The sequence below is a fragment of the Propithecus coquereli genome, unplaced genomic scaffold, assembly GCF_000956105.1.
Source record: "Propithecus coquereli isolate 6110/MARCELLA unplaced genomic scaffold, Pcoq_1.0 Scaffold86, whole genome shotgun sequence".
NCBI lineage: Eukaryota > Metazoa > Chordata > Mammalia > Primates > Indriidae > Propithecus > Propithecus coquereli.
The window spans coordinates 4,814,994-4,842,628 of record NW_012154840.1 but is presented as its reverse complement, the minus strand read 5'-3'; the positions used below and the strand labels follow the sequence as shown (position 1 = coordinate 4,842,628).

The following is a 27,635-nucleotide window of genomic DNA, read 5'->3' as shown; positions in this document are numbered from 1 at the left end:
ATTCAACAGTGTGATCTGAGGGAGAAAAGTAGTGCTTCATGGGCAAATGTGGTATAAGTAAATGTATACTGCTAATAATCATGTGGACAGGGCACAAGAAGAATAAAAAAAAATCAAAATGCCTGGAGCAATTCATTTGGTAGAATTTTCAGATATTAAAGATAACTGTATATTAATAAGTTGAATACATGCTTTGCTCCTCAGGTGGGTAACTTTATATTTCTCTCCAGAAAAGGTTGTCAAGCACTGAAACAACAGCAAATTTTTCTACCAGAATCTTATTCCTTTCAAGGGAGTGAAGCCCAAGGGGCTTTGATAAGCTCACATGGCAGTAATATTCTCTAGGGATTGGTGGGCTGAGGGGGTAAACTCACAACTAATGGACACAGTGAGCATTGTAGAGAGGAAGGGCATGCCTCTAACCCTCGCTTGCGTGAGGCGAAGACATAAAATGTAACCAAAATGTTTGTGCCCTCATAATACCCTGAAATAAAAATAAAAAAAGAAAAGAAAAGAAAATGAAAGAGTAAGAAAAAAGAAAATGACCTTTTGGTAAAGACAGCAGATGAAGAATTAGCTGATGACGAATTAATTTATCTAAGAATTCTGGTTTTGCAGACATTCCTAAATTCTAATAGCAATAAATGTACTAACTCACAGAATCAAAGGATTGATTTAGAAAGAAACTACTTGGGGGCAAAACTTGTGGTGAAGAATAAAAAATATATACAAAAAAATTTTGGAATGCTATCAGTTTTGTAAAAATAATGGGCTGTAAGCTAAATGTTTTCTCCTTAAGGAACCAATTTGGCAGAGAATTTGGAAGTACCCACAATTTCAAGGGATAAGCAAACTGTCCAGAGAAGAGAACTGTCTCTTCAACCCAGCAAGTGCAATTAAAGGAATAATTAAAACCACCATTTCAAAACTGCTAGGGATAACAGTGGCTTGATAAAAGCTACGTCAAAAGAAGACAAGCAAGTTCAGTAGATGTGTAACTGAAAAATCCAAAGGGTAACTAGAAAATTTTTGTCATATTGTTGAGGATATAAGTATAGTGAGTTTTGGATGGGAGAGGAAAATATGTATTAATTGTCAGGAAAGAAAAAAAATAACAATAAAAAATTATCAGGAAAGGCTTTGCAATTATTGTTACTTTCTCTGTATCTCAGGGTTTGTTTTCTAAGCTCTGTTGGTCTGAAACTTCAATGTAGAGCTTATTAAAGTGGTGATTAGGCCCTTTTCTTAAATGGATTATGCTACACATGAGATGGATTTGTACCCAACAGTACATTTAATAATTTACAAGTAAAAAAAAATCTACGAAACAGACTGATAATCACATTGGCCAGTGAATTTTCTATCCCAAAAGGAAGACAATTTGAGAAATCAAATGAAGATTATATGAAATCAGAGCTAGAAAATAGCTACCCCATGTCATCCAGGTATTCTTGTCCACTGGTCTGAGTGCCACTCATTTTAACAAGCCTAGAGACTCATTATCTCACTATCTCCCCAATCTTCCAATTTTTAATACTCTAAATTGTTATTTCACTTCTGATCACATCAAGATTTATACAAAGCTCTCTGATTGCTCTAGTAAGTGCTAATTTCTCTTCTAAAATTACTAGCTCTATCTGTATCCAATCAATGAGAATGTGTTTTTAACATTAAAAAAAAAGAGTATGTCAAGCAAAGTCTGGGAAGTAGTCCTTTCATTAAGTTCTGCATTATTCATGTTCTTATTAGGAGCACAGGACTAACTAAATTTAGAAACAGATGCTTCTTCAAAAAAAGCATATAAATAAAAACTTAAATACAGTAGTAAAGCTTCAAAATCCCTAAAAAATCTGAAGATTTTATTATAAAACAAATAATTCCTTAGTTCATCTTTTTAAAACAGAAGTTTTCAAATACTGAAATTGTCATTCCTTTTTCACAAACCCTTGATGATAGCCACACTGGATAAACAGATGTTTTAAATACCTTCTGAGCAGTATTATTAATACTAATTAATAGTTGTTAAGAACATGCAGATGCAAATGAATAAAAAGTAAAACAAAGCCCTGCGTGGTGGCACGTGCCTATAGTCCTAGCTACTTGGGAGGCTTGAGGAGGGAGAATTGCTTGAGTCTAGGAGTTCAAGACCAGCTTGGGCAACATAGTGAGACCCTGCCTCTAACTAACTAACTAACTAGTAAAGCAATAGAGAGTTCAGCTGTTTATAAGGTAAAATCTATTACTTGTCAGATTGATAGAACTTCTTTGTGGCAGTTTAGATATTCTGCCACCTAAACTAAGTTTCTAGACAGCAGGAACTTTGTCTTGTTCACTATTTTATCTTCAGTACTTAGCACAGAATTTAGCAGAAAGCAGGTATTCAATACATACTTTTAAAATGAATAGATTATAGTAGAGGACAGGCCTCACAATCTCACATTATAACAGCAGCAGCTAATATTTATTGAGCATTTTTTATGTGCTAGTTTAACATGGTGTACGGAGGTAACTAATTTAAATTCCCTTTGGTATTATTATCATCCTCATTTTACAGATGAAGAAACTGAAGCACAAAAAGATTAAGTAACTTGTTCAAGTTCATTCCACTAGGAAGTGATGGAGCCACAATTCAGTCTGACTCTGTAGCTCAGGCTCTTAACTACAACTCTATGCTCTCTTTTTTCTGGTATGGCCTCCAAGCTCTATTATTCTATGATTCCATTTAGCTAACAAGGCTAACGTAATATAAAGATGACAGGGGAAAAAGCATAAAGACGACCAAATATAAAGTGTTACAATAAGTTTTGCTTTGTTCTATTTTGTTAGAGAAGAAAGAAACTATCTTGAAGTTTATACTGCTTGAGCCTAAGAGAATTGACTGCTTCTCCTTTATTAGTCAACATATTTTTGGTTGTGTTTGGAACATTATTAGCAACTGTCCTTAAGAGGCCTTGGTGACAGATGATCCTGAAAACTGTCAAATAGCACAACAAAGACTAATAATGCACAGATAAAGAAATCTCATCATTTGGCTTAATTTTTAAAAATTCTATTTTATGATACTTTGCTATTTCTAAAACTAATCATGAAGGACAGTAATATGCAAAAACGGGACAGAACCATGAATGTGAAGTGTTTTGAGTTCCTTGAAAGAAAAGAGCTACACTGGGAATCTAGGAAAGAAAGGGGAAAAAGCATTGAAAAGTTTTTCTTGCCAATCACTTCCTACCAATAAAATAACTAATAGTTATTTAGCTCTCTACAATTTAAAGAGCACTTTTATATAAAATTTGTTCACTTGAGCACCAATCATGAAAATATCATTTCTACTCAGAGACACCATATATATACTGATTAGGTCAAACGGAGGAAGAAAATGAAGGCAAGCTCAGAGAAAAAGGGCCAGACAGAGAACTGTGTAACAGTACTTCAATGACATTTTCACTCACTTAGAAAAAGTGTAGTGCAATTAAATCTTTTTATTTCAGTGGCCCTACTGCTTAGCATGCCTGTGCAATGATAATAATAATGATAATGATAAAGAATATGGATAATTAGATGGATCAGGTATATAGAGAATTTACCAGGAAGCTAGGGGATATTCTAGGATCTTTCTATCTAAGTATAGAGAAGGGGAAACATTAACCTTTAAGCGCACACACGAATTACTTGTAAGTGCTAAATCTAATTTGCCTACTTATTTATAAGGCTAGATTACACGATAAATAACCTCAACCAATGCTACTTTAAAGAACTAAAGCATTTGGGTTGATAAATAACTTCAGTTTTAGTCAATCATGAATTTTTGTTTGTTTTAAGCCTGAGAAAATATCATCTATGTAACCATGGTAAATTCATAAGGTTGTGCATTAAAGAACATGCAGCTGGATGAGTCAATCAAAATATTCTATAATATGATCATCTTAAATACATGTATCTGCCATGCAAGCACAAACATCAGCAAGAATTTCCAGTTACTTGTTATTGGCTCTTACCCCTTCTTTTGGGTCTGTGTGTAGCCCTCCTCCTGCGTGACCATGCCAACATGTCCTCTTTTCTATCAGTGGCCATGCCTGGAGAGCCTAGTTGAAGATGATACCAAACAGTTTATTAGCTATTACAAAATTTAAGATGTTTAAAAATCTGGCTTAGACAGTCCAATCTAATGAACATCCCCAAAACAAATTCAGAGGCATAGCTTTTAGTCTGGCTAAACACCATCAGAATTAGCTTATAGCTAAATTTATACAAGGAATATTAAGATATAACAAATACTCATACAGAAGTCACTTTCTCTAAATAGCTTTTAAAATTAATGTTTAACCCCCCACTGCTAAATTTGACTGGCTTTTAAAAAAATTAATGTTTAAACATTAATTAAACATTGCTAATGTGTAAACATTGTATTATACTTCTACTTGACTTATATGGGCTTTCTTGATGTCATTCACTACCATAGTGCTGATAATCTGTTACTCCATTACTGGCAAGCAAGTAAATATTTTTGTTTTATAATTAATACAGTTGATTTTACACAACTGAGTCTTTTTCTTATTAGTGTAGCTCACATTATATATTCAGAAACAAAGTATTTTTAATACTTCATAGTCTGTCTTATCCTGTAGTCACTTGTATACATGTTTTGTCTTTCCTATTACAAGGTAAAGTTTTTAAGATTAGGGACAGCATCTTTTATCTTTGTATCTCCCATGGCACATACCACAATGCCCTACGCATGAGTACGGTAGGTTTCAATGCTTATTGGATTCACTTATAAAATAAAGCTATCTATAAATCTAACTAGCCTTGAAAATATGCAAACATCTTACCTACTATAAAATTTTTAAAAGGCTTTAAGATTACTGCTTAAGTTAGAGAAATATAAAAGTAAAATCACTTGAGAAAATATAATATTCAACAAGATAGTAAAGATTAGGCTCAAAATTTAGGCTTGCTAATATTGAAAGTGTTTTCACAATTAAAAATACTTAATGAAGTACATGGATTTAAAGTTACTTTTTCAGTAGCCATAATAATCAATAATTAATGAATAAGGACACAGTTCTTTACAAACACAAACGTGTATCAACAGCATACATAGCATAACAGTATCAGCTCTGGGTCAAGCTGTGAAAATTGAATTACAAAAAGCAAAAGTGCCTTCTTGCTCTCACTATTTGAGACACAAAAAGTAGTTGTCATAAATGGGTCATTGATTTTTGGATCAACAATCTTAAAGCGTTTTGTAAAAGGAAAACATCAAAAGGTAATTGTTTGTCTGACAATGTCTCCTTGTGACATTTCTTCCTCTAAAAGACTAAGCAACAAGTTTTATTAAGGGGTCTGGTGAATACCACATGAGGTAATGAGGTCTTCAACAAAGCGAAAGACTAAAATATAATAAATTTAGTGGTGTCACAGACAAAGAGAATATTAAGTACATTTTCCCCTTAAAACTTTAATTTAATAAAGGAAAATAAAATTCATTTCTACAGCCTATGCATAAATTAGAACAATGCCTTGTACCTTAATGGCAAATAATTATTAATCAGAAAGAAAAAAATAAAGGAAGTATCCAGGATTTAGACCATCTTCTAATTTTCTAGTCTTTTTCTATCACAGAGATTTTACATGTCTCATTTAAAGCACTAGGAATTTTTAAAGACATCTTTCATTTATATTAGCAATAAAAAATAACCCTCATCAACATATAAACTCAGCATCGCTTACCTCATGGGCTCTAATAAGCTTAGAATCCCTTGGTATTCTGCTATCTGAACATCTTCTAAGGTAAAGAAACTTCACTCACTTGAAAAACTTATAGCATTCCATATATCAGATATAAATTAGCAGGATAAATTTACATGTCAACATGCTGCCATTACATTTATAAAAGCTTTCTGAAAATGTTGCTCTAGTTGGCACTGATCTCAAGAGATTCAGATAGATTTCTCCAGGGGTAGAAAAATATCAAGACTTCTCTCTGTATTTCTAGCAGAAACATACCTTCTTATTCATCTTGCCAGTATTCAGAAAAACATGAAAAGAGGAATTATTGGGGAAATGTAAAATATGTAGTATAAATTGGGAAATGCTCCAAGGGCTTGCACGTTTTTCCTAGCTATATATAAAAGTGCTTGCTTAATCTTACCTTTGTAGCATCTAATAATTGTCTTGAATTGCATTTTCTCACTCTCTGCCATGCATTATTTCTTAATGACTCTGGGATCTGCTGAAGAGAAGAAAAGGAGGGGAGGAGTTTCAGAGTAGACAGTTAATATTCAAAGATTATTTCCTTTGTTCATAAACATACATAAAATTAAAACCATAGCCAGTGTTAGAGAAATGGTTATGCTTTTAACACATACCCAAAAAGATTTCAAAAAATAAAATTTGGGGTTCAGGTATAAAGTAAATTATAATACACTCATTTAAAATGTCAAAATTGGTTTCCGTGACTACAAAGCCTGGGAGGTGAGGTCCCAGTCCGGCTGAAGACAGTGGATCTCATTGTCCTAAGCACTTTTTGTTCCCTGCCCCAATTCCCTCAATAAAGTGGTTTGCCACCCCCCTGCAATGTCAAATTGTATTTTCTTTTCACCCCTTTTCTCTCTAGGTTTGTTTCTTTTCTTTTTTCTATTTTTTTAATAGTCTTTGTTTCTTAAAGCCACCAAAGTCTTCAACCTCATTTCTTTCTTAAATGGCTTTTATGCTCTTTTCAAATACTCTTCTTTTGTTCTAACTCCCTTCACTGCATTTTATTACGCACTGCCTTGTGTCTGTTCTCTCTTTTGTCTTAATCTGAATGCCAAATTTATACTGGTCACAAGATCAGTTTTGACAATACTGCCCTGGGGCAGTATTTTTTCTCATAATGCTCCAAAAATGGAGCTGAAAGAAGGCAGAATAAGAACCTCTTCATGGTAATACCACACACACATCTGTAAAATGGACACGTATCTTTCTGAAATGCACCATCATGCCCAGCTGCTGGCACTGTGCCAGCAGTGGCAGGTCTCCCGGGGCCCCGTGCCTGGGTGTCTGCCGGTCTCGCCCTGCAGGCCCAACGGGAGGGAGAGAGGATTGTGAGCTTTACATTTGAATAAGGCTTTGTACTTTACAAATTAAAAAAAAAAATTGAAATGCACCATCATTTAGTGAGGAAAAATTTGCTTCTTAGGTCAAGTCTCTCCCAACAGACAAGAAATACTTAGGCCTTCCCTAAGCTGTAAATGAGTTGTAAATGTACAGTTGGACTAATGTCTAAATATAAAAATCAATGTTGTACACTCTAAAATTACCAAAAACCAAATCAACCAAAAGCCAACCTCTATACACAAAAATGTAAACAAACTACTGAGAAAATTAGCTCATTTGTTTTCTAGAATGTAATAAACAACAGTTGATTTCTGCTTATGTGTATTTATAAACATATAAGGCATTCCTTGAACTATGACAATTTCAAAAATACCAACGGCTGTTTGCACACTTTCTTGCTGAACCCAAGGTCCTACGCTGTATCATGTGCCCTCCAATCTTTTCGCCATAGTAACCAAGCCATGTACTGTAAATGATACCCTGCTGGTACTTAACTCCGCTGTTTTCCCTACCGCCTTTCTCCATATTCAGACCTTCTACAAGCTTTACTCCATTTTTGTGTTTTTCAGAAACTCCTAATTCAAGTAACTGCACATCAAACAAGATCTTGCTCATGTTTGCACATGCAATGTAATCATCTTTGCCTTTCACATCTTGCCCAGTTATCTCGAGTGAAGGAGTATCCGCTTTCTTTTCTTTCTTCTCTCTCAAAACCGTGCCTATTATACGGCCACTAGATAAAAGATTGATATTGGTGATACACTTAACAGCAAAAACATACATTCTGAAGTGATATTGTGCAAAATAATGACAACTACCATCAAATCCAAACCCTTGAAAGTACACATAAGTCCCCTTCAGAATTTCCAGCTACCTCTTTATCCTTCTCTAATCAAACCATTTTTTTCTAAAGCATCAGTATTTAAGGTAAATAAATAATTTTTAAATATTCATATTCAAACTGAACTTCTAGTAATAAAACAGCATTGTTAAAATTATCAAATATTTCAGGCATATAAACTTCAGAAAACAATATAATGAACCCATGTATAAGCACTACCCAACCTAAGACATAACAGATAAAGAGAGCCCTTGACATACTCTCCTACAGTATCACCACCTCCCTGTTGCCCAGAGATAACCAGCACTAATTATTTAAAACATCTCTCATTGCAAAGATAAAAATTTCAGTCACATAATGGTTTAACACCTTTTGAGGGCTCGCCTTGAAACCCTACCACTATTTATTAAATATAATATTGTCCCTATGGAAAAATGCTCTGAGTTTCAAACAACAGACTTAAAAATATTTCTGAAACATAATTCATTTATAAATTAAATACTACCTCTACTTTTAGAACCCTGAGAGAAGGGTTTATAACAAAATATCTTCCACTTACAAATTGAGGAGGGCAACAGGAGAAAAATGATCAATTCTGTGAAACTTGATTTGAAACTTAGAGGGTTAGATTAGATGCCCTCTAAGATCTATTCCAACTCTGAAATTCTATGATTTTTATACAATGAAATGAAAAGGCTATTAACTAAATTTTTAAAAACTTAAGTGAGTAGATTATAATTTATTTCTTCAATAAATCTAGCATCTGAATTTATTTATAACACCATCCCTCCAAAGACATACATAACAATAAACCATGTACTACTGAAGATAACAGACATGACTAATACGCACAGATAGCAAATAAATCCAGTATACTGAAAATGACAGTTTGCCAGTCCATTTTAGGAGGCAGGTAAGTTAAAATGTTTACACTGGAGGGTTGTGTTTATTTCACCTAAAAAACAAGAAACTCTGAAAGAACCTAAAAGTTAAAGAGTCCATGACCTCCAAGTATAATAATATATGCTCTCATTTAGATCAACACTATTTATCCACTAATCATTAAACATATTAATCCTCAAAAAACAGTTGCATGGGCATAATGCTTTGCTCTGTGTAGACATTTGATAAGCATTTATAAAATGAATATCAACACTAAAACCATCGATCTAGCAGACAGAACTACCTCCATGTAAATGAAACCAAGACTCAAGTGAAGAGGCTAATAAACTTGGAAATCTATTCATGTTACAATTGCATTCTTCATTTAAGGCAAAAAATTCAACCTTTACCAAAAATAATCTATTAGTAAATTTTTTTAGTGGTTACTAATGATTGCATCCTTTTTTATAACAGTTAACGTTCATAACTCAAGTTATGCTCAGTGTTTATGACACTTGAAGAATTACCTAATAATAAAAAGAGATTAAAAACCAATTTATAAATTGTCAACCCATCAGGAATTTTGGAGTCAATTATATATTCTGCATTCCTGAAGCTTCAGAAACAAAACTAAGTTTACAACTATCTATCCCTGATGCATGTAATGCTTAACAGTATCAGTCATGTGTGAATACTGTTATCATCTGATCATTAATCATCTGTGATCAAAACCTAAAATATTTATTAATAAAATTAAGCTCTCAATACATTCTTACAGAGAAACTGCTGTGGTTTTAAACTACATTTAACCTACTTTAAAAATATAAGTCTGACATAAAACTTGGTTTTCTTCCCACCTGCCTAGAAATCAGGGGTGGGGGTATAGGGAAAGCGAGAGGAAAAGGGAGGAAAAGCAGGAAAGAAATGGTAGGCTGTCTTGCTAGATTTTGTAATTACAGTTCTCAGCTGAAAGTTGGGGGAATAAAGGATTTTCTTTACTGTGTTAAGTATTCAATAAATGCTTGTTGAATGAATGGATAAATGGCAGCATAGCATAAGGATTTTGGACAGCTCAATTCACCTGAGTCTTCATTTATTAGACCACAAAATCATCAGGTTGAATTCTGTCATTATAAAATTTGACGACTCTAGAATAGGGGTTGGCAAACTTTTTCTCTATAAAGGATCAGACAGTAAATATTTTTTTTTATCTTTTAGAAGAATACTTATTAACAAAGGTAAAGGTAACTTTAAGAAGAAGATTACATAGAAGTATAATATATAAGAATAACAATTCCCCTACACTCTGTATCCCAAGTATCCTACATTATTTCTGCTAATAGTACTTATCACAGTATATTTTATATTTATAGTCATGCTCTGCATAACAACATTTCTCTCAATGAAGGACTACATACATATATGATGGTGGTTCCAGAAGATTATAATACTGTATTTTTACTGTACCCTTTCTATGTTTAGAAATGTTTAAATACACAAATACTTACCATTGTGTTACAATTGCCTATAATACTCAGTGCAGTAACATGCTGTACAGGTTTGCAGCCTAGGAGCAATAGGCTATATATACTACATAGCCTGGGTGCGTAGGCTATACCATACAGGTTTGTGTAAGTACACTCTATGAGGTTGCACAATGAGTAATATGCCTAATGATGTACTACTTCTCAGAATGTATCCCCGTTGTTAAGACATACTTCTCAGACCGTATCCCCATTGTTAAGCAACACATGACTGTACTTGTTTTTTATTGTGTATGTTAAGGTGGACAACATGTTTTAGTATATATACACATAGTGAAATGATTACTTCAGTCACATAAATTAACATATCCACTTCCTCACATAGTTATTTTTTTGTGTATGGTGAGAGCACCTGAAATCTCCTTAGCAATTTTCCAGCATACAATACAGTATTATTAACTATAGTCATCACACCGTACATTAGATCTCTAGACTTATTTATCCTACATAGCTGCAACTTTGTACCTTTTGACCAATGTCTCCCCATTTGCCCCACTTCCCCACCCCTAGTAACTGATATTCTACTCTGTTCTATGTAGTCAACTTTTTTAGATGACTTACACATGAGTGAGATTATGCTGTACTGGTCTATGCCTGACTTATTTCACTTAGCATAATGTCCTCCAGGTTCATTAATGGTGTCATAAATGGCAGGATTTCCTTCTTTTTTAAGGCTGAATAATATTCTACTGTTTATATATACACCACCATTTCTTTATTCATCCATCCATCTATAGATACTTCAGTTATTTCCTATCTTAGCTATCGTGAATAACGCTGCAATGAACATGGGGATGCAGAAATCTCTTTGACATGCTGATTTCATTTCCTTTGGGTATATAATCAGTAGAAGGATTATTGGATCACATGGTAGTTTTATTTTTAATTTTTTGAGGAACCGCCATAATGTTTTCCATAATGGCTACACCAATCTAGATTCCCACCAACAGTGTACAAGGGTTCCCTTTTCACCACACCTTCACCAACACCTGTTATCTCTCATATTTTTGATAAAAACTATCATTAACAGGTATGAGGGGGTATTTCATTGTGGTTTTCATTTGCATTTCCCTGATAATTAGTGATGTTAAGCACCTTTTCAGATACCTGTCAGCCATTTCTATGTCTTCTTTGGAAAAATGTGTATTCCAGTCCTTTGCCTATTTTAAAATCAGGTTATTTGGGTTTTTTGCTATTGAGTTGTGTTAGTTCCTTATATATTTTGGATATTAACCCCCATAAAAGATATATGGCTTGCAAATATTTACTCCCAATCAATAGGTTGCCTTATCATTTTGTTGATTGTTACCTCTGCTGTGCCTTCTGCTTTTTAGTTTGATATAGTCCCACTTGTTTATTTTTGCTTTTGTTCCCTGAACTTTTGGTGTCATATCGAAAAAATGATTGCCAAGGCTAATGTCAAGGAGCCTCTCCCCCACGTTTTCTTCTACTTTTATGGCTTCAGGTCTTATGTTTTAAGTCTTTTATCCATTTCAAGTTGATTTTCATGTATGGTACAAGGGTCCAGTTTCCTTCTTTTGCATGTGGATATCCAGTTTTCCCAACACGATTTATTGAAGAGACTATCCTTTCCACATCTTGTATTCTTGGTGCCCATGTGGAAGATTAGTTGACTGTATATGTGTGGGTTTGTTTCTGGGCTCTACGTTCTGTTCCACTGGTCTACATGTCTGGTTTTATGTTAGCACCACACTGTTTTAATTACTACAGTTTTGTAATATAATTTGAAATTAGAAAGTGTGATGCCTTTAAGTTTATTCCTCCTTGTCAAGATTGCTTTGGCTATTTGGGGTCTTTTGTGATTCCAATGAATATTTTCTATTGCTGTGAAAAATGCTATTAGAATTTTGATAGGGGTTGTGTCAAATCTGCTATTGTTTTAGGAAATTTTGATAATATTAATTCTTCCAACCCATGAAGATGAGATATCTTTCCATTTATTTGTCTCCTTCAACTTCTGTCATCAATGTTTTACAGTTTTCAGTATACGTATCTTTCACCTACTCAGTTAAATTTATTCTTAAGTATTTTATTCTTTTTTATACTATGGTAAATCGGATTCATTGAGTTCCTATTTTCAGAAAGTAAATATTTTTGAGTTTGCAGGCATATAGTTTCTGTCACAACTACTCAACTCCGTCATTGTAGCATGAAAACAGCCATAGATTATGTGTAAATAATGAGTCTGGCTGTGTTCCGATAACACTTTATTTATGGACAATGAAATTTTAATTTCATATAATTGTCATCTATCACAAAATATTATTCCTCTTTTGTTTTCCCAGGCATTAAAAAGGAGTTTAAAAAATCCTTAGCACAGGAGCCTTGCAAAAACAGGTGGCATGCTGGATTTGGCCCAAGGGCCATAGACTGCTGACCCCTGCCTCTAGATAATTTCTAAAATCCCTTCAACCTCCAAGGATTTTGAGAATGACATGGCAAAAGAAAGCACCCCCACCAAAAAATCTCCACAACCACCATCACAAAAAACATGCACAGAACTTCCTTCTTCCTCAAACAATTTTCCTTTTATCTACCAAAATTTCACATCTCTGGGGGCATAACACCAGCAGCAAGGCCTATTTAGCAGACAGCATAAAAACTCTTCATAGAGCTTTTTATGTCTATTCAGGCAACTTCTGTGAAATAAGTTTCCTTGTTCCCATTCACATAAGAAGCTCATTTATCATAACATTGTTGTCATCATGAAACTCAGGCATTGCTTCATAAGTTTTAACTATGTAGTGTGAGATTCCACGCTGCTTGCTAATACAGTAACAAAGAATTACAAAGCATTTGCCAAATTCAGGGCAATAAAAACCAATGACCGAATATTAAAAGTTAAGAAAAAACTTCAGAACCAACTCCTTTTAAATCATAAAATTAGGAGACAAATGCATAAAGAGAGCTTTATCATATTAAGAGCGAATTTACCAAGGATACATTTTAGACATATTTAATAGTGAATTATTTCATTGGCCTGGTTTATTAGAACCTAAGAACTTTAGAAAATTGGTATGAATCTCTCAGTACTTCTAAGATTCCTAGTCCTATTGTGTTTGTGCATAGAATGGAGACGCTATCACACATTTCACACTGCGGCTGGAATGCTGGGATAATGTAAAAGAAGTCCAGAAAGTAGAATCGGACTTATTTTCTGCACTTTACAGTTTCAACTTTTGGTAATTTAATAGTCTTGCTCTTTATGTTCACTAATGTGGACTTGGAAGAGAACCCTCAAGCACATTTCTTAACTCTCAGTTCCATACCTGGACGATCTGAATTAGTAGTAAACCTGCCACTTTGTTTCATTATATTTTTCTATAATGCTAGTTTGTTTGTTGCTTTTTATGTATACGTCAAATTGCCACTGATGACTAAATTACCTGGAAAATTACCCTAAACTCATACAACATAGCATTTTCATTTACTTGGATCATTCTAGAAGGCTCACTATGCAGGTCATATCCCAAACATGTTGGTTTTCTTCATAAGTATTCCAGCAAAGTCTAATAACAGGTGGTCCTTTGGTAGGTCATATTAGACATAATCTGCTTATAACAGAGGTGCAGACAAAGAGAATATTGATGTAAACACAAAACCAACTCCAGGACTTACAAATGATACTTAATGAGTTCCTGCTTAACACTATATGGAAAAGGTATTTTAAAGAAGATATTTCATTCTGTAAATTTTAAATTCCTGTTAGCTTATCCATATCTAGTACCTTTCTAGCAGGCTGAAAGTTAATTTCTGCTATTGAGGTAGGTAAACACAGGCATTTCAGGCAATTTCTGATAGCAATCTGCCACTCTCCTCAACATGGGTGTTTTCTCTTTATCTCCTTGCTGCCCCTTTTTTTGTTTTTCTTTTTATATGTTCATTGATTTCTTCTTCTTCTGCCTATTTTTTAATTGTTAGTTTAGTACTGCTAATGGTACTCAAGCCTGAAAGGTTTCTAACTACTATCCCATTATCTCCTCATGGTCTAATTGAACAGACATGATGTAGAATGCAACTGTGTATTTCTGATAACACTATTTTGCCCAAAACAACTAAATTAGCTCCTCAAATGGAAAAAAGGGACTTTTTCAAAAGATACTACAAACCCATCCTCCTCTATCAAAACGTACACATTAAAAAAAAAGTCTGAATTTTGCTCCCTCTCATTTTTCCTGAGGTCTATTTGAGCCCTAAAAGCCTATCGGTTTTTTTCCAAAAATATCTACTCTTCTTTTCAACTGCACTTCAAAAATTCCTAAGGTGACCGTAATTCATATGATAGCTAGAATACTTGTTTTCACATAATGCCAGGAAGAAAACTGACAGCTCTCCTGGAAGCATTTTAAGAGTAATCTTTTTTTAAAAAGCTGCACCCAGAGCCTTCAAGTCACTCTAGAATGTTTCAAGAGTAAACAAACTCTGCTCTAAATTCTTACCGAACTTTTTAAACTGCACTCAACTGCTGCAATACAAAAAGGGTTTTACCTTGCACACTGTACACAACAAAAATTTTAAATATTTGATCCTTATGCTTTCGAAGTTTATAATCTAAAACTGATAGATGCAGGCATAAAGGTTACATCAAGACAAATGCTATGGTAAGATAATATCTTGACTGCCTTCCCACCATCATCCACCCCCCAAAAACCTTCAATTTTAGTTCATTCCTGTAGATGCTTAGTCTAGAACAGCATACCAGATTCACTGAAGGCCAGGGTAGTTAGTATTTTACCACTTTTCATATTTTCATTTTGATCTTGTTTTGCTAAGGTATTTTTACATTATATAGTAATGTGGATTAGTAACAACTATTCTATAATTATGTTTAGTAAGAACAGCAGCAGCTACCATTCACTGAACACTTACTATTTGGCTGGCTTAACGTCCAATAGTACATTATCTCATTTCATTCTAACTGCAACCCTATAAGGTAGGTACTGTTATTATTATTATTCCCATTTTACAGATTAGAAAATGAGACTCAGAGAGGCTGACTTGCTCAATTTCACACAGCCAGTAAGTGGTGGAATGGAACTATCCATTCCTAACACTATCAATACTAACAATATTAACAATATCGCTGGACCTAGTGAATTTACTAACCGTCGTCTTGCTGATTGATAACCTTGAAATGTCTAAGTTGATTTTTCTATTGTTAACAAGGCACACATGATTTTGTTTGGTTTTTGGTAGATGCATCAATAAAATAGTGATGTTAAAAATACTGGAGTGATGTCACCAAAAATGACAGAGTATGATGAAACTCCAAAAATTCAGCCCTCCACTAAAGCAATTAAGCTGGCAAAAACGGTCAGATCTGAATCAATTTTTTCAGAACTCTGGAATCTAATGAAAAACTAACAATCGAAGGAACGCATAATGAAAAAAGAAGTTGCTAAATTTCAGAAGAGAGTGTTAGGACATTTGTGCTCACTAACATATCATCACTTCATTCCCCATGGGGATGGCAGCCCACATTCTTGGTATGGCTTGCTGGTACCACAGGGGGAAATGTGGACCTTGTTCTCAAAGAACTGTAGTTGTACAATTTGACTTGTCTGGTAGCTCTCTGAAGGATTGGCTCAGGGGCTTACCTTGTTTTGTGCCCATCAGAACTCTCCTGGGACTTGAATGGCCTTCCACTGGGTCCTTTGTTGAAAGCATATAAAGGCATATGCCTGGGGCAAGGGATAATAGACAGGCAAGACAGGCAAGCAGCAGACAGAGTAAAACGCCTAGGAAGAGGCTGGGGAAGGAGATACATGGGAGAATAAGGGCTTTGAAAATGGAAATATTAGGTATGAAAAGGAATAATAGTTAAATAAAGGAACACAAAAGAGTAGGTATTAACATCTATTTAATATGAGGCTGAGCAAAAGAAAAAATTAAAATGGAGAAAAAAATATTTTTTTAACAAAAATAAGAGATTAAATGTGCCAAAATTACAGATGAAAGAGTTCATATTGGAATAGCCCACAGAGTGCCAAGGGAATAAGAAAAAAACTATCACCTGGACATATTCACACTGAAATTTAAAAACATCAAAGTAAAGTAATATATTCTAAAAGAATCTAAAAAGAACAAATTAACATATGAAGTAAAAAGAATCAGATGGACGTCAGACTTTTCAACAGATACACTGGATGCAAAAGAAAATGGAGGATTTTCAAAGCATTGAAAGAAAAAAATGTTGAACCTACAGTTTTATATCCAACTAAATTGCCTTTAAAATATGATGACATTCTGGTTACAATTTTACACAGGTCTGTTCAGTTTGTAAAAAATCAAGTCGTATACTTATGATATTTACATTCTTCTGCACATACATGTCAATAAAGGAATTTAAAAAGTATATGATAGGGGACATGGCAGGGCAGTAGAAGTATAATTTTTTCATTTTTCCAAATTCTCACATTAGTAACAGACAGCACAACTAGATAAAACTGACAACAGAACCTACGAACAACATTTACAACAAAATTAGGATATAAGAAATCCTCTTGAATCTCAAAATGCAAGCACATGGAGAGAAACCACCAACACCCACATGATCTACAGAGTATCAGCAACTCTGTGGTAATAAGCAGAAGGCATATGCAGACCTGAGACAAGGAGAGTACCCTAGTAGCCAGTAAGTACTCAGTGGAAAACATAGTGGTCAAATTAGGACCAGTAGATGAAACTGGAAGAGCTTCTGTCCATCCCAACAGTGGATGAAAGCAAGGGGTCTGAGATAATTAGGTCTGAACGAGTTGGAACAGTCTAGCCCCATGAACTCTCAAAATTGACTAGTGAAGGCTCCCTTTCAGGACACTAATGAGAAACTGCTAGAAAAGGAATTAAAATAAGGCATGACAAGGACAACAGAAAAGAAGGTCTAAAAAAAGGTAAGGGAAGGAAAGAGAGATAGGATATCAGGGAAAACAATCTGAAAACAACACAAAGGGGAGCTCTGGGAAGTTAGAAAAGGTACTTGAACCAAGTCTCTGTCTAAAAGTTCAAGAAAAGACATTTTACATAAAAATGAGCAACAGAAAAGTATCGAGATAAAATCCCACACAAAGTTAGTATACAAAATAATGAGAATGACAGCCCGATAGACAAGAAAAGCAGAACAGAAAAGCATGCTGTTAAAGCAGATCAAAAGTATATAAACTATTTCAAAATAAGCTAAAAAGCAATTAAGAAAATGATATAAAATATGAAACAAACAAATCAAAATTAGATAAACTCAGAAATAAGCTGAGAGAACTCAAAGAATTGGAAAAGAGACAAAATTTTGAGGAATGAAGCTCAAATTAGAAGAAACAAGAGCAAATAAATTCAACAAATGATGTCTTAAGAAAAGAAAAAGGTGAAAAGGAAGAAAACGTTAAAAATCAAAAAGAAAGACAAAAAAGGATTCAAGAGAAAGTGACATAATTAAAGATAGGCAATCCAACATAAAACTAATACATGTCACTGAAGAAGAAAAGTAAAGTACACTTCTTGATTTCAAAACTTACTACAAAACTGTAGTAATTAAGACAGGGTGGTACTGGCACAAATATAGCAATACAGATCAATGGAACAGAACTGAGAGTCCAGAAAGAAACAATTGCATTTTTGGTTAACTTTTTTTTTTTTTTTGAGACAGAGTCTCACTCTGTTGCCTGGGTTAGAGTGTCATGGCGTCATCCTAGCTCACAGCAACCTCAAACTCCTGGGCTCAAGCAATCCTTCTGCCTCAGCCTCCCGAGTAGCTGGGACTACAGGCATGCGCCACCATGCCCGGCTAATTTTTTCTATATATTTTTAGTTGTCCGATTAATTTCTTTCTATTTTTGGTAGAGATGGGGTCTCGCTCTTGCTCAGGCTGGTTTTGAACTCCTGAGCTCAAACAATCCGCCTGCCTCGGCCTCCCAGAGTGCTAGGATTACAGGCGTCAGTGTAGGATTACAGTGCTAGGATTACACCGCGCCCGGTCTGGTCAACTTATTTTTGACAAGGGTGCTAAGAAAATGAAATGGGAGAAAGAATAATCTTTTCAACAAATAATCCTGCAACGACTGGATACCCAGGTGCAAACCCCCTTCAAAATAGATTGCATGCCAAATTGTAAGAATATGAAATACAAAACTCTTAGAAGAATTATTTCTCTCAGGAGAATTTTTTTCATGACCTTTGGTTAAGCAAAACCTTCTTAGAGAAGATACCAAAAGCATTCACAATAAAAGTAAAAAAAAAAAAAAAAAACCAGATAAGTTGGACTTAATCAGGATTTAAAACTATTGTGCTTCTAAAAATACTGTCAAGAAAGTGAAAAGGCAACACACGGAACAGGAGAAAACACTTGCAAATGATATTGATATCTCTGGTAAGGAACTTGAATCTAAAATATATAAAGAACACTTATAACACAACAATAAAAAGACAACCAATTAAAAATTAGAAAAGATCCAATAAACACTTCTCCAGAAAAGTCCATGAAAAGATGTTCAACATTATTAGTCATTAGGAAAATGCAAATCAAAACCACAACAAAACATCACTTCACATCCACTAGTATGGCTAAAAGAAAAAAAGACAGACATTAACAAGCATTGACAAGGATGTGGAGAAGTTGGAACCGATATTCTCTCTCTCTCTCTCACACACACACACACACACACACACACACATACACACACACACAGAGTTCAAAAGAAGAAAAAAGTATGTATTCTGCAGTTGTTCGGTACATATGCACAATGTGTATACACATATACATATATACACATATACGTGTACACACACAAATATATAGATATACACACAAAAAATCAAACTTGGTAATTATTAATATGTTGTTCAAATCTGTATTTGTGGGTTTTGGCTGCTTTAATTTTTTTTTCTTTTTAATTAAGCCTTAATAAAAGCTCTTTAGAGGATTTTCCAAACCAGATATTAATATTGGAGGGAAATAAGGAATACTTTTTATATCACTTTGCAGCTATTAGCAAGTAATTTGACATATAGGATGGCTGTTTAACTGGTCACCACATTCCTTCCTATACAATAGTAGCTCCCAAGCCTGGGTATACATTGAAATACTCTGGGAGCTTTTAAAAAAATACAGACTCCTGGACACTATCCCAGACTTGCTGAACAAGAATCTTCAGGGATGTGATACAGGGATCTGAAACTATTTTTAAAGACCCCAAGGTGTTTCTGATGCAACTAGACCAGCACCTAAGCCCAGGTTCACATTTGTGAACCACTGTCTATCCACCGCTGGAGATTAATTCTTCCTAAAACAACCCTTAAAACCCTTGGTCCTCCTGCTCGAAATCCTCTAATAGTTCCCTACTAACTGCAACACCCTTGGAATTATATTCAAGTTCTTTGCTGATCTGACACCAATACACTTTTCAGTCATATCTCCAGCAGCTCTATGTCAAACTTTCAAACTGATATATTCACTATCCTTCAAACATACTTTGTACTTTTTCTGACATCAGTTTTCTTGCCCAGAATGTCTTCTCCCTTCCTCTTTATCTAAATCCAATTCATCCCTCAATATCTCACTCAAAATTCTACCTTCTTGCTAAATACTAAAAACAATTGATCTCATGGAGACAGAGAGTAGAATGACAGTTACCAGAGGCTGAGAAGGGTAGCGGGGAAGAAGGGATAAAGTGGGGATGGTTACTGGGTGCAAAAATATGGTTAGATAGTTCGATAGAATGAACAATATTTGATAGCACAACAAAGTGACTTATAATCAACAATAAGTTAGGGTATACTTTAAAATAACTAAAGGAGTGGAATTAGAATGTTCTCAACAATAAGAAATGTTAAATGCCTGAAGTGATGGATACTCCAATTACCCTGATTTGATTAATTCACATTGTATACCTGTAGCAAAACATAATATGTACCCTATAAAGATATACAACTATTATGTACCCATAATTTAAAATTTTAAAAAGTTATACCTCCTTCCCAAATCTTTTCCACATCACTCTCTTCTCCAAGCCTAAAGTAACTCTGCCTCCTGAGAGTACCTGTTTACGTAAGTCACTGATCAATTAATTGTGTAATGTCTTCTACTATGGTTCTGAACTGTTCTTTGAATCTTTTTTATTTTAATTTAGGTTTAAATTTGTACTAAATTGTATCTAATTAGGCTATATACTCAATGAAGGCAGGTAGCATGTCTTATACTTCTTTATATCTACCATACCAAATTTCATAATGTCTCACAGAGGAAATCCACATATAAACATTGATTTAATTTAATTCCTTTCTACCTGGAAAGTCTCTCTCACTTCTATAGATAACTAGGATAAAAGGTTAAGATAAGACTGGGAATGAAGGTGGGAGAAACTTCTTGCTTCCATGAGATCACATTTCTGGCCTTGTTGTGATACCTTCTTTAATTTAATGCAGGCAGGATGTGGAAAAGATAAGAAAAGGCATCCAGAGTCAAAAATAAAATTAAAAGAGAACGGAAACCAAACCAAAGTGCTTCTTTCATCTTTCTCTCCTTCTCTACCACCAAATCCCCATATTCTTCCTAACTCTACCCATGAACTATTAGAGTTGGGGAATGAAGTAGAAACTTTATCACCAGGGCATAATCTCATAAGGTTAAAAAAACCACTTTAACCCTTATGTCTTCAGGATGCAGAGCAGAGCACAGGAGGAACAAGCTAAAGTCACCCCTTGCCAGCATGTTAGCATCTTTTAATTCTAAGCCAACCCTCACGCCAGAAAGCAGCTCAGGTTCTGACAGCTGCTTCCTTGAGAAACTTAAAGGCTACAGCAAAGGAGAAACAAAAATTGGGTTCTTAAACTATGTGTTTACTGTAATATATTACAGCATCACAAAAATGAAAGTGGAGTTCATTGTAGAAAATTTGGATAATACAGACATGAATGTAGAAAACAATAGTCACCCATTATCCTACCACCCAGAGATAAACGATGTTTTTACATTTGGGTGTACTTTCTTTTAATCTTTTTTCTTGCATATTTTTTTCAAAAAAAATTACAATTATTTGGCCTACTGAATTTTGTATGTTGCATTTTACACTGAATATTACATCATATGCATTTTCCCCATCATTAAATATTTTTGGAAAACATCAGTTCTGGCATCAGTGAACTGATGGCAAAACCATAATTTCCACTGATGGCAAAACCATAATTTCTTTAACCACTCCTAGTGTTTGTTAGATATAAAAGTTGTTTTCAACTTTTATCATTACAAATAAGATAGTAAAGAATATCCTTGCATAAATTTATAAACTTTTATACACTTTCCTGATTGTGTCCTTAGGAGAAATTCTTAGAAGAAGAATTGGTGGGTCAAAGGGAATGTATTTTTTTTTAAGGTTTTTGATCCATTCTGACAAATCGCCCTCCAGAAATGCTGTGCCTACTTGCATTACCAGCAGCAGTGAATAAGAGTCATTTCACTACAGCAACACTGGGGTGAGAGGGTGTATAATGTGTTTACTGTTGACAAACAAATTGAAAAAGATTTTGCTGCTGTTTTTAATTCACATTTCTTTGATTTTTAAAATGAAGTTGGGCATTTTTTTCATATACTTATTGACTATTCATCCAATATTTCTTTTTCTATGAATGGCCTGTTCACCTCTTTATCTATCTTTCAATTGGGTTTTTGGTCATTCTAAAAAAATTCCTTTGTGCAAATTCTTTTTTTATAATTTTAAAAATTTATAACTTAGTAATATATATTTCTTTATAACACTTTCCATATCTCACAGTTTTAACCTTTTTTTTAAATTTCAATTTATAATTTCTTTTTTTTTCTCTTTTTAAATTCAGGATATTATAGGGGTACAAGGTTATCAACTCTTTATTGGCCTTACATGTGACGAACGTTTATCTTTTTATGTCATCTTTGACAAAGATATGTACTTTTACATCATGTCCCTCTGTTCTTATGCTTAGAAAATTCTTTCTTACCCTGGAAGCAGATAAATGGTCATATCATTTCTTTTCATTAAGATTTATTTTATCATATTTAATCATTAATCCATTCACAGTTTATTTTGATATATGGTATTAAGTAAAGATCTAACTCTTCTTTTTACCCCTACTGATTTGAAATTTGAAGAATTTGTCAAACATTAAATTTATATTTGGGTCTGTTTCAACATTTGATATTTGGTCTCAGTAATCTGTCTATTCATATGCCAGTACCACACTGTTTATTTTATTTTTACTTTATTAGAGACAAGGTCTCACTATGTTGCCCAGGCTAGACTCGAATTCCTGGGTTCAAGGGATCCTTCCACCTCAGTCTTCCAAGTAGCAGGGTCTATAGGTGTGTACCACCACACCCAGCTTCACATTGTTTACTTTGTAATATAAGTCTAATACCTGGATAGAATAAGTTTCTCCTTCCAAATATACCTGCAGTACTCTTCTACAAAATTTTCTTGGCTTCTCTGACCAGTTTATTCTTCCAGAGATGCTATTAAAATAATTTTTTCAAGGTCTCCTCAAAAAAATCCTGTAGAAATTGATTGGATTCCATTAAATCTATTAATTAATCTGGGGAACACCAATATTAATATAATATTAAATAAGCTAGTATTTTCTCCATTTATTAAAAATTTCTTTTATGTACTTTGGTAAACTTTTGTAGATTTGGTCATATGGATCTTAAAAATTCTATATAAATTTATTGCTAATATGTATATGTACACTGTGAGAGTCCCCCCCATATTACATTTTCTACAAAATAAGGGGCATCTTCACAACGCATTAAAGTATGTAGAACTTTTGTACTAGCCTACAGATTATACACTTATAGATTAACACATTGACTGTCATCATGTGAGTTGTATTTAACTTACTCTAGTTTTGAGCCTGGAGCTTCATGAAGCAAAACCTGGGCAAAACCCTGCAGTTGGTTTGTGAAAATTTTGCTTGTTGATGTTCTTATTGTTACAATTAATATTGACAAATTAATGCTAAAAATGTGGATTAAATTAATAGGAGTCAATAAATTTCATTTTTCATTAAATTTTTCATTAAATTAGAAAGGATTGTTTTGTTTTCAAAGTTTTTATTCTATTTTTGTAATAAAACACTGTGGCCCCAAGGAAAAATTTTTTTTCTAGTGTGGCAGTCAATGTGTTAAAAGCTCATATGTATAAATCTGCCCAGATATTATCTGTAAGAATCGCTTAAGGAGCATTCTCCCCCCACTCCCACCCCTAGGCAATATTCCTTCCTGAAACACTTGAATACCTCATAAGTATCTAAGAATAGGTTGCTATGATTACTAAGATTATGGGTTTCCTAACATGACCCAGAAAGCCCTGCATAATTAGGCCTCCTCCTACCTCTCCAGCCTTATCTTATAGCACCTTACTTACTGTGCACTCCTATACTCCCAACCATCAGAGTTTTTGTGCATGTGTTTCCCTCTGCCTAGAATTCTCTTCCTTTTCTTCTTTGCCTAGTTAACTCTTACTCATCCTCCAGATGTTAGCTCAGGCATCATTATCCCTAACTTTCTTGATAAAGTCAAATCTCCTTGCTAGTGAGTTTCATGACAGCATGCATCTCTCAGTATAGTACCTGTCACCTTTTCAATTTTGCATTGTAATTTTTTGTCATCATTTAATGTCTGAATCCCTATCTCCCCATCCGTTTGAGCCATGAAGAGAAAGACCAAGTATTTTTCTCTCTGTGATCCCACAACCTATACTTTCTGGCTCACAGTATAGTCTTTCTATGAGTATTTGTCAAATTTTTCCTTTTTTAGAGACAGGGTCTCACTCTGTCACCCAGGCTGGAGTGCAGTGGTGCAATCATAGCTCATTGCAGCCTTGAACTCATAGGCTCAAGCAATCCTCCTGCCTCAGCCTCCCAAGAAGCTGGGACTACAGGTGCCACACCACCACACCCGGCTAATATTTTAATTATTTTTTCTAAAGACAGGGTCTTGCTATGTTGCCCAGGCTGGTCTTAAACTCCTGGCCTCTCAAAGTGCTGGGATTACAGGCATGAGACACTGTGCCCAGCCTGTATTTGTCAAATAAACAGCTAAAAGAACAAATAGTAAATCTGAGGTAACTTCTTATTTCTGTTACTAGCAATTCTCTTTCAAAATTGGCTCAACTTTTCAGTTGGTTTTAAATGTCCTGATGACAGAGAACCCCAGGAAAGAAGAGAATGACAGCTCCGTCTATTCCTGAATTTCTCTCTGGATTTTCATTTCTCAGTTCTTAGGTAAGAATTCCAGGAAGAATTGAGCAAGGGTTAATATATATAATAAAAGTCTGAAGTGAACTGAATTTAAAAATTCTAAAATGATGTAGTGGGACAAATATTCTACTAGAAGTTAGAAGCTTGAGTCTAACCCTGTTTCATTCATTATCTTGTTATGTTATCAGCCATGTGATTTTTCAGTTTTTCACTTGTAAAATTAGTAAAATGGAATAGCTTACTCCTAAAGTCTTTCCTAACGCCAAATCTGATAAATCTATGACTCATGTGTAATCACTTCACGTACTTAAAAAAAGCAACTGCCTTTGCCGGCAATTAAAACATTAGTTAACAAGCCATTTGAAATGCCATCCAAAAGTAAACATAGTTTACTTAAATGAAATTTGGATTGAATACAATATTTGGCCTTCCCATATGACTATCACTGAAATCTCAGTTTTATTCACTAAAATTCTATCTTTTAAGTAAAATTCTCACATGAAGTCCTCATGGAATTTCAAGTTTTAGAAAATCAAAATTAAAAGGAAACTTATTAAAAGACAACTACATCACATAATCATACACATGTTTTCAGCCCTTGTAATGAATTTTAAATATATTACGATAGGAAGTCCTATGACTAATAACCTGGAAACCACATTAGCTCTAAAAAAATTATTACTTTCCATTCACAGAGTTTTTCTATCATGTGTGCCAACCTAAATTATTAAAGTATTAATATAAAGTTAAAGTGAAGAATTTTTGGGTGCTGTGGCTCACACCTGTAATCCTAGCACTCTGGGAGGCCGAGGCGGGAGGATTGCTTGAGCTCAGGAGTTTGAGACCAGCCTGAGCAAGAGCGAGACCCCATCTCTACTATAAATAGAAAGAAGTTAGCCAAACAACTAAAAAAAAAAAAATAGAAAAAAAATTAGCCAGGCACAGTGGCACGTGCCTGTAGTCCCAGCTACCTGGGAGGCTGAGGCAGGAGGATCGCTTGAGCCCAGGAGTTTGAGGTTGCTGTGAGCTAGGCTGACGCCACGGCACTCTAAGCCCGGGCAATAGAGTGAGACTCTGTCTCAAAAAATAAATAAATAAAATAAAGTGAAGAATTTTTAAAAAAACACTAACATGCTGATGGCTCAGATACAAGTGAATTTAAATATTACAAATAAACTAAGTAGGTTCAGAGAAGAGTAAATAATCAAGTTTAGTTATAAATCCAATAATCTTGGATTTATTCCTAGAAAGCAAAGATGGTTCAACAGACAAAAATCAATATAACACATCACATTCATGGAATGAAGGACAAAAACCACATGTTCATCTCAACTGATGCAGAAAAAGCATGTGACAAAATGTAACAGCCTTTCATGATAAAAATGTTCAAAAGACTAAAAATAGAAAAAAACTATCTCAACATAATAAAGGTGATATATGAAAAGCCCATAGCAAATATCATACACAACAGTGAAAGACTGAAAGCTTTTCCTTATAGATCAGAAACAAGGTAAGGATGCCTACTCTTGCCACTTCTATTCAGTATAGTATTGGATGTCCTACCCAGAACAATTAGGCTAGGAAAAAAAGGCATCCAAACTGGACAGGAAGAAGTAAAATTATCTCTGTCTACAGATGGCATGATCTTATATGCAGAAAACCCTAAAGATTTCTCAAAAAAAAAAAAACTGTGAAAACAAATGAATTCGGTAATGTTGCAGGACACAAAATCAATATGCAAAAGTCAATTGTATTTCTATACACCAACAATGATTAGGTAAAGAAAATAATCCATTTACAATAGCATCAGAAAAAGTAAAATACTGAGGAATAAACTTAACCAAGGAGAAAGACTTGTACGCTGAAAATTATACAACATTGCTGAAAGTAAATGAAGACACAAATAAATGGAAAAACATCCTATGCTCATGGGTTGGAAGACTTTATATTGTTAAACTGTCCATATAACCCATAGAGATCTATGCAATCCCTACCAAAATGCCGATGGCATTTTTTGCAGAAATAGGAAAAAAAATCATAAATTTTATACAGAATCTAAAAAGACCTCAAATAGTCAAAACAATCTTGAAAAGGAACAAAGGTGAAAGCCTCACACTTCTTGATTTCAAAACATACTACAAAGCTACAGTAATCAAAACAATGTGGTAGCAGCATAAAAACATATAGACCAATGAAACAGAAGAGATGTCCCAGAAATAAACCTTGTGCATATGGTGAAAATAATCCTTGACAAGAGTGTGAAGACCACTCAATGAGGAAAGAACAGTCTCTTCAACAAATTGTGCTAGGAAAAATGGACATCCATATGTAAAAGAATGAAGTTGGACTCTTATCTCACACCATGTACAAAAATAAACTGAAAATGGATTAAAGACTAAATGTAAGACCTAAAACTATAAAACTTCTAGAAGAAAACACAGGGAAAAGTTTCATGACACTGGATTTGGCACTGATTTCTTGGATATGATACCAAAACACAAGCAGCAAAAGCAAAAATAAACCAATGAGACGACATCAAACTTACAGTATTCTGCACATCAAAGGAAGCAATCCACAAAGTGAAATGACAACCCAAGGAATGGGAGAAAATATATGCGAATCATGTATCTGTAAGGAATTAATATCCAGAATATATAAAGAACTCCTACAACAAAAAAACAGCTCAATTTAAAAATGGGCAAAAGATTTGAATATATATTTCTCCAAAGACATATAAATGGTCAATAAGCATGTGAACAGATGTTCAACATCATTAGAGAAATGTATATCAAAACCACAGTGAGAAAAAAAAGAAAAATGAGAAGCCTTGAGCAAAAATTAAAAAAAAAAAAATCCACAATGAAATACCACTTCGTACCGGTTAGGAAGGCTATTCTCAGAAAATAAAAAAGAATTGGCAAAGATATGGAAAAATTGAACCCTTGTATATTGCTGGTAAGAATATAAAATAGGGCAGTGGCTGTGGAAAACACTAGGGCAGTTCCTCGAAAAATTAAAAATGGGATTACAAT

General features: G+C 34.2%; 1 protein-coding gene across 1 annotated transcript in view; it reads right to left on the bottom strand.

Moving 5' to 3' along the window:
* ABCB7 (ATP-binding cassette, sub-family B (MDR/TAP), member 7) overlaps positions 1-27,635 on the bottom strand; it is a 111,435-nt gene that overhangs the window by 61,244 nt on the left and 22,556 nt on the right. The window contains exons 2-3 of the mRNA XM_012664078.1: positions 6,152-6,232; positions 3,996-4,082 (exon numbers count right to left, since the gene is read on the bottom strand). Coding sequence (XP_012519532.1) covers positions 3,996-4,082; positions 6,152-6,232 — 168 coding nt within the window. The remainder of the gene's footprint in view (positions 1-3,995; positions 4,083-6,151; positions 6,233-27,635) is intronic.